The 9083-nt window shown below is 32.7% G+C and overlaps 1 protein-coding gene across 2 annotated transcripts; it reads right to left on the bottom strand.

Annotated features, from left to right (window-relative positions):
• Positions 1–2449: 2449 nt before the first annotated feature.
• Positions 2450–4509, bottom strand: LOC112034487 (E3 ubiquitin-protein ligase Os04g0590900). 2 transcript variants are annotated; one of them, XM_024067305.2, is made up of 2 exons: positions 4195–4509; positions 2450–3995 (listed from the first exon to the last, which is right to left on the bottom strand). In XM_024067305.2, the coding sequence occupies exon 2, from the start codon at positions 3935–3937 to the stop codon at positions 2846–2848; it is 1092 nt and encodes a 363-aa protein (XP_023923073.2). In that variant the 5' UTR covers positions 3938–3995; positions 4195–4509; the 3' UTR covers positions 2450–2845. The 2 variants fall into 2 exon arrangements, with proteins under 2 accessions (XP_023923073.2, XP_023923078.2); XM_024067310.2 differs by having other exon boundaries at positions 2450–3992.
• Positions 4510–9083: the final 4574 nt, after the last annotated feature.

Here is a 9083-nt window from a genome sequence, read left to right as displayed (position 1 = left end):
TTTGCATCTAATGAACACAGTTAGTTGTAAATATAAAAACTTTAACTGTTCATAGATGCTTAAAAATTTTGCATTCCTATACTTGAATGTAACTTTATTTTTGGGTCTTGGTTGCTAAAATAGCAAACATTTTTTTTACACCCCACATAGTGCTCTAACAATTAAATTATGGACAAAATTTAGGTACAGTACCTTAGGAACTATTTTTTAAGTTCCTCTCTTAAGATTTAGCCATGTGGTTACTTAACTAAAAAATATACTTCTATCCCATGAGAAAAAATTCACATGACAAAATTTAAAGAGGGGAACTTAAGGAACAACACTTAAGTACTGTATCTAAATCTTGTCCTAAAACTATAATTTCTGCCGGGTCACAACCACACACCAAAAAGGAAAAAAAGAAAAAAAAAACAGGAGGAAAAGGAATAGAATTCTCACTTGTAAAAGACGTTGTAGACTTCCATTCCCAATTCCTCATCCCGCCCCTATTTATAAAATCAAAAAATGCTTAAAATTCAAAAACAACCAATTTCGCTGCCCAAAACCAAAACAACAGAAACCTCTCTCTCTCTCTCTCTCTCTCTCTCTCTCTCTCTCTCTCTCTCTCTCTCTCTCTCTCTCTCTCTCTCTCCCAACAATTAAAATCACTACAGGAAAAAAGTAGTATTGCAACAAAGTCATTCCAAAGGAATTTTAATGGCAATAGGAACTAATTTACTTTTTTGAAGCTTTTTTTGTTGCAATAAGGACTACAAATATTAATTTATTGTAACAATATTTTATTTGTTGCAATGGTCTATTGCCATAGACTTTATCGCAAGAGTGGGCAATGAAATTTTTTCATTGTAATAAAGGTTTATTGTAGCAATTTGAAGTTTATTGAAACAAAAAATTTCGTTACAATAAAAAAAAAAAAAATTTATTGTAGTGAATGTCTTTTCTTTTAGAATCAATTAAAATGTCTTTATATATTATAATTTGATTGAGATTTTAGAATTTGATTGAGATTTCAGAATTCGGAGTCTTGTGTTGGGGACATATAAATAAATTCTCTCTTTTTCAAAGCCCAAGACCATTTTATCCATATTTACATTGGACGATTGTTTTCCTACAATTATATATATACATATATATATATATATATATATTTACGTTCTTTGATTGTAAATGATATAATGGAATCCTCTAATTAAGACGCGTCTGACATATAATCCCTCTATTTTATATTTGGCACGACACAGCCTACACCTCTATATAATTTGGTAGAAATTAATTATAAGTTCTTTTATGTGCTTGACATTTCTCTTATTTTTGGAGCACCTCTTTTTTGAGTAAGTGAAATCATAAGGAACAACATGAACTTACATGCATTTTAGAAGATTAGGCACTTAAAAAGATAAACTTTAGTTGCAAAATTAGTTGTAGACTAAGGCTATAATCTTACTCAATATCTTTTTTATTGGAAGTGAATTTTGACAAATCCACAATTGGATTACATTTTCTTCTTATATCTTCTATGCTTGCAAAATTTATAGAAAATTAAAAATCAATAATTATATCATTAATAAATTGTTTAAATAGTAAGTTTTTGTAATTTAAAATTATGTATGAAATATAATTTTATAAATCATATAGTAAATAATATTCGATAGGCATAAAATTTGACATGTGTATTAAGAGTGTAAAGAACATGTAATACATTGATTAAATTTTTGAAATATGTAGTAATGTTAATGATACTTATAACCTTAAGTTTCAACCTATTTTGTCTAACTTAAAAAGCTTCAAGTATTTTTTGGATCTTTGTGAATCCTTTATATACCAAGTCCACAATGTGAAACAAATAATTCTATGAGACTCATCCATCATCCTCCTCCCATATTATCAAGAGCCTGATGCTGACAAAATCATTATGACTGGCATTGTGTATGGGACAATATATTGTTTTAATTTTGTACACTCTAACCCTTGTATTTTTCCTCATTATTAGCCATGAAAAATTAAAATTTGCCACCCTTCAAACTTCAAAGGGCTACAAGAAAATTTAGATGCATCCAGAGTTAGATGCATCCAGAGTTACAAGTTCACTTTGTGTGGCCCAAGCACGGTAACTATTAAGTCCAATAATTAAGGGCGCGTTCTTTAATTGGCGGGCCTTCCATTTGGGCCCCAACATGCCCAATGTCGAGAAAAACGCCATCCCTCTATGATGTTTCTATCACCAACATGTTCACAAATTGATTGGAGAGAGAGATATCTCAATTTAAAATTTTGTCCATTCAGATTAAATTTTACTAGTCTGAAGTGTACAAACTACCATATCATTTATACACTATCAGATTTAGAAAATAAAGTCTACCCCGCAAATTGGACAAGATCAGACTAACTTGACACATGCATACTGCTATATGGCAAAAGAAAAACAGGGAAATAGTAGGAAATGGTAGACTAAACAAAAGCATTTTAAAGCATCTTATAACCATGCTAAGCAAGCCTTATATGAGGAGCATACTATATGGCATACAAATGTTCAAAGGAACATAGACCTACTCGTACAATAGACAAGAAAGACTTTAGTAAAGCTTCGTCTAAATGACATACTTAGACCATGGTATATTGGTACACGAATTTAACCACACACCATGAGCCCGTAATGGAGAAACCTTGTTGAAAACTGAAAAGTTTCACAAAACATTGAGATGTTCCTCATTCTAGAAAATACTACAGTTCTCATACAGATGGACACTATATGAGTATAATTTATAATCAATTTCAATATCCTTTCACCAAAATTTTAATGATCTCATTTTTGTTATCAAAAGATCTTTTCTGAAATCCCTTCTTTTCAGATAGGAATGATTGCGTGTGGTCTTCTCCCATGCCTTGTGAGAAAGAATCTTCCACTTGAAAATTGTCTCTTCATTGCAATAGGACTCATTACAAAATGCAACACCCGGTTTCGATGGCTAGACTTCCCAACTTCTCCTGCCAATTGTTTAGATGAGCTAGCCTCAGCTGAGCACTCTTCCACTTGAACATCTTCACCTTGATTCATGCACAAAATATCAGCAACAGAGACACGGCTTTGGCATGAAAGATCCATCGAAAACGATCTTCTAATATGGTGATATCCTCCATCTCTAATCTCAATTATGGTATCTCTCTCTTCTGAATTGCCCAAATCACTAAAAGCACGAAATGGGGACTTTGGAACAATATCACCGCGCACACTTTCTTCTTCTGTAACTCCCCCTGCTATGTCTTGTGCAAGAGTTATATTTTCATTTTCCGGTTGGCTTATTGGCAAAGTTTCATTGGTTGAAGGCAATTCTGTCACTGGTGCAGGCAATGGAATCGGCGTAGCATTGAAAGAGACTATATTAGCGCGACATAAAGGGCAATTCGCATGTGATTTGAGCCATGTGTCAATGCATGGGAGATGGAAAGCATGACTACACTTTGGCAAGAGCCTTATGCTCTCATCTTCTTCAAATTCACTGAGACAAACAGAGCAATCAGTGCCTTCGACCAATCCTTCTCCTTTCTTGTACTTGTATACTGCAATAGACTTTATAAGAGCCTCATCTAAGCCAGTAGTTACAATATGCCATGGTTCATGGAGAGACGGGTTGTGATTCTCTTCCAATTCTTCATTGGATTCATGATCTTCTCTGCTTCTTGCTGAGTCTGGGTTGCCACAATACTTGGATATTATGGTGTAGTAACTTACAAGAAGGAAAGCACTTGCCAAAATGCCAATGATTGCAATAACAAGAGGGGAGAAATTTGGACTAGAATTATCATCAGGGAATTCAAAGGGAGGTGGAGGTGGGAGCATGAAGTTGCACCATTGGGGACAGTGAAAGCTACAAAAGCCTTGAGAACAGTCTTTGTTCATATATGGTATCCAAGTTTTTGGATTTTCTAGAGTTCCCATGACTACTAGGAGTTTAACTTATCAACATTTTCTAAATCATGTCTCTCTTTTCTTCCTGCTAAGATGCAGAATATTCAAAGAATAAAATGGTACTTAAAACATGTAGAGAATGAAATTACTCAAAAGAGTTGCAGAAGAGGTTCATACTACAAACTGAAATTACAAAAAAATTTCCAACACTTACAAGAAATCTATAACAATTGTGTCTTGTAAATTGTAATTGCAAAATAAAAATAGAATAACACGGGTATACTTACCTGAACAGATTCTAAAGAGGATGGTTCTTGGCAAGTTCTTCCTAGCAATGATTAGAACATATAAGCAAAATAGAAAACACTACTGCTGGTTTGTAGATTAAAAAGAAGTGAATGGGAAGGCAAGAATAACAAGAAAAGGCAGAGAAAGAGCTCCTATAATGTAAATTTCTATGAAGAGACAAGATGGGGTGGGAAAGGTGCTTAGATGGAAAGTAAATACAAGAACATAGGGAGCTGATAGGTGTTCTTTTCTTCTTTTTCTTTTTCTTTTTCTTGTTCACCTCTTTTTCTTTTATTTTCCAATCTTTTTCGGAGATAATGGTTTGTTGACTAAGGTGGAGGTGTTGGTTGGGCAATTTATTAAAGTAATTAATGTTTTTTTTATTTATTTATTTATAAATTTTATAAAGTAGTTTGCAGTTGAATTGAAGTGAGAGAACATCAATCTTTAAATGGTGAAAGCTTAAATAGAGTTGCGATTGTGATCCCCTAAGATTAGTGTACAAGATTTAGCCTAATTTTCTATCAAGGAATATGGTTATTAAAACGAGCTGCCATGTTAGGTGTGACAGTCTTATGGTTATAATTGCTGTACCTTGTTATGAATATGAAGAAGCTTAATCGATTACCTTCTCTTTATACCGACAAAGCTAAAACCATGTGATGTAAGGGATTTGACATCAGCAGAACCGTATTTTGCTAAGAACCCTATTTTGATTTTTTATTATATGTTCTTTTTCAATATATTAACTTTATAATCACAATTCACAACATATTTTATAATTAGAAGTTATTAATGGTAGATAATAAAATGATATTGTTTGTAAGTCTATACTATTGTAAGGGTGTGTTTGTTTGGAGGAAAAATAGAGTGGATGGAAAACTTTAGAGAAAAAATGAGAAAGAAAACTTTTTTGAGTGAGTTTGGTTGGGAAGGGAGGAAGGAAAATAAATGGTAGAGTCTAGGTGTTTTCTTCCTGGGCCCACCAAAAAGTTTTTTCCCCAAAATAAATAGAAAACTAAAGGGTGAAAATGTGTTTGCTTCATGGACAAAAATGCCCATGTCCAATTCTTTTTTTTTTTCCTTTCTTTTTTTTTTTTTCTTTTCTTTCCAGACCTTTTTTTTGGGGTTTAACTAGACATGATTTTTATTTTTTAATAAATTGGGTGATTTTTTTTTTTTTTGTTTGTCACTTTTTTGTATTAATTAGCCACCATTTTTTAATAAGAATGTATAAGTAAATTTATACAAACTTATTTTTTCCATCCCTTCACTTTTCCACTCCCAATTAAACAAAAATGAGAAAAATTAAAATCTTTTTTATCCTCTCACTTTTTCATTATCTCACTATTTTCTATTCTCCCACTTTTTCATCCCTCCAACTAAACGGACCCTAAATGTCGTGTAGCATTATATTTATTTTTTGATAAGCCATTTACTTTTTCTTTAAAACATTGTTTATCAGCTTCTTGATAGATGTTCAGAATTAAAGAATTACAAAAGAATTGGAGGGAATATATGTTGGGATTGGGAACACGGACAATATTTTTCAAGAATATGAAATACACCATTGTGTCATTTTAATGCATCGACTGCAAGTCCAACTATGTGGGGGCCTATAGATTCCACTTGATAGGAGCATATATTCTGGCTAGACCCCAAGGTCCACTTTTTCTCGCAATTTAAGGGGGTGAGACTAAAATTTTGTAAGTTTTAATTTAGGCATCATATCGGCAATCAAACTCAAACTCATCACAAGGAACCTTAGTCCCATTAAAAAAGTAAAAGACATGCAAGCATAATGCCCAAATTTACACTAGTACCAGAATGTTGTTGACATTTTTTCCAGCCAGATTCTTTATTGGCATAGTGAAGCTCTAAAAAAACTTTTATATCTAATCAGGCCCTGAATATCAGGCTAATTTGTCAATTAGGAATACTCTCTCTCTCTCTCTCTCTCCAACCAAGCACTCAAAACCTCTACATTTTTCACTTTTTCAGTGGTTTATTGTTGTCTATGATAGAAAAATGAATTTTAATTTACATTACCGACTTGTCATCTGTGACAGTTTTCATGAAACCTCATATTTATAGTTCGAATCTAACCTCTTTTTTTTATTAAAAAAAAAAAAAAAAGATTTTCAAAAAAATTCCAGCAACGTCTTCACATGATGTTCAAACGCGGCTCCAATCTCCCAGACAATTTCGGTGTTACACAGGGAACAACAAAATGTGAATCAATTTTCTTTCTCTTCCTTTGATGAGCTTTGGTTGCTATAACATTACCCAAACCCAAAAAGTTATCTACTAACTGGAGGTCATATCAGCTTTGACCTCTCTAGACAACATCTTTTGAGAGAGAATAAGATTCCAATCAACTAAAAGAAAGAATGCCACATAAAAATATAAATTGGTATCGAAATATAGAGAGGAGAGCATCATTAACATACGTATTTGACATGCTTCAGGGCATATTTCTTAGTTGAGAAGGAATATATATATATATATCAATATATGGCCTTAACTTTTTTATTTAAAATGTGGATTTGCAATCAAAAGGAATCACCAAAGTGATTTGTGAAATAATTATGAAGGTCTACGAGAATTTCTGTAGCTAAGATGTAACATGCTTGTTTGTTTTGCCTTGGGGACTACCCCCCTCTTTTGCAATGATTTGCAGCAACATGTGATTCATGGCTCTTCATGATAATATAACTGAATCTCCAAGATCACACTGTTATATTTGAGTGATTAGATCACAAAGCTATGAGAGAACATGCAGGTTGTTCTTTTTTAGCTTTTGCCAAAAACAACAGAAAAACAAATAAAGAAACAATTTTAGTTGCACAAATAACATCTGCCTTCAAACCATTGCACTTTACATTAACAAAAATCACAGTTTTCTAGTCAATCAATAATGTGATATCAAATTAACTTGGCACATCGGGCAAATCGAAAACTGAACATTAATGACAACAATTCATCCAAAAAATGCAATAATACGTAAACAAAATAGAACAGAACAAAATAATCAACTCAAGCACCATTATAATTAGGGAGCAATTGTTTACTCCATAAAATCGAAGTCATTTTTAAGAACATCTCATGATAAAATCCAACTTTTGAAGGAAAATGAATATTTAAACAGAATCGAGACCAAATCAACTTATATGCAATAGCCAATCAAAAGCAGAGAAATGTTATCATTTGAAGATTCAATTGCACTTACTTTTACAACCACTCAATTAATTACATCTATAAAGATAGCACAATGTCCGTCCTCCTTTTCATTTTTTCTAGGTAAAGAGTTTAGCAACTAGTGAAAATACCAGGCAGGGTCACCCTACAACATTTTACAAGGACTTGCCACTTTCCATAATAGCATCATGTTCCCGACTCATCTCCCTTCGAATGAGCTAGTTTTTAGGTTAGCCTATCTGCACTCATTAAACAGTAGTATTCACACTTTGTCCAATATGAGTAGTATTCACAATTTTTCTTTTTCTTTTTCTTTTTTTTTAAATTAGTAATATTTCACTTGAAAACTTAACTTCCCCTCATTTCATAATAGAGATCTTCCAACCCTAGGCTTATAGGCTTCCCAATCAATGTTATACAACAACAAAAATAACAAAGCCTTAGCCTCAAAATTTTAGGATCTGCTATGAATCCTCAACAGATTAGCTAGGGTTGGCTATATGTATTTTTTTTTTCTATTTTAATTTATATATCCTTTTCTATTACTTCTAAATTTTATTTTTGGTATTCCTCTACTTTTTTTCATTCTCTCAACTTGGATCGACTCACTCTTTTTTACCGCTACATTAAATGCTCTTCTTTGAACATGACAAAATCATCTCAAGCGATTATCCCTCATTTGTTCATCAATACATACTACCTCTATCTTTAGGCAAATTTCCTTATTTCAAATTCTATCTTTCCATGTATTTTCACTTATCCATCTTAATATTCTCATTTCAACTACGCTAATTTATGAGTATGCTGCTTCTTAATGCTCATTTTTTATTCCTATTTTTCCAAATCAATGTAATAATTATTTGAAATTCACTCTAACCAAGAAATAGTCAACTCAATTTTGAAAGGTTAGATTAGAACTGCCAACTTATAACAATTTAAACTATGTAAGGTTGTTAAGAGAATGTAATATGTCCACTAAAAACCAAGAGAAAGCGCATTCACACGAACAAGAAATAAAAAAAGTTTATATAAACAATAATATTTAATGTGTACTGATGGTCATTTTCACAACACATTTTCTACAAGTCTCAATTCAAGTAAGCTCGTTCTTGTTGTGGGCCCAATTCATGTATTACATTTGATTTTATTTTTTTAAGCATAGTCCAAGCCCATGTGACATATTGGGGGAAATTGAGAGAGTGTGGTTTGGAGAGTATGAATCAATTTCTTTTAGACCTTTTGCATTAGTCTAACCTGTGTGTGCTGCTAAGTAGCAAAGGGATGCTGCCAACACCTAGGGATCATGGAAAAGGTCTTGTATCCAAAATTTCCACCCAAAAGATGTCTTAGGCTTCTGCTGTCTATGGCCCAAGTTTTTTTGCCCTACTTTCTTTTTCACCCAAAAAACATAGCTGACTCTAAACTGATTAGCCTAACCTATTGTAGCCACAAACGTAGCTGCCAAGAATTGCAATGACCAGGAAACAACGACCCATAAGTTTAGTCCACTTTATTTCCCAAATTATAACCCTTTTACCCAGTTAAAGAAAATATGACCATAAACTCTATAATTGATACCTTGGGGCTCAAAGCCTTTTCTATTGACCAAAAACCAATCAATAAGAGAATCCCAACCAGCAAAGATTCTCACTATTCTGAAGTTTGAGGGAAGAAATATTGGTACAAAGGA

This window comes from Quercus suber, unplaced genomic scaffold, assembly GCF_002906115.3.
Source record: "Quercus suber isolate HL8 unplaced genomic scaffold, Cork oak 2.0 scaffold_201, whole genome shotgun sequence".
NCBI lineage: Eukaryota > Viridiplantae > Streptophyta > Magnoliopsida > Fagales > Fagaceae > Quercus > Quercus suber.
This window is presented reverse-complemented; position numbering and strand designations above follow the sequence as displayed.

Bases quoted from the DNA above. Each gene is read 5' to 3' on its own strand.
- LOC112034487 (XM_024067305.2), bottom strand. From the start codon at position 3,937: ATGGGAACTCTAGAAAATCCAAAAACTTGGATACCATATATGAACAAA.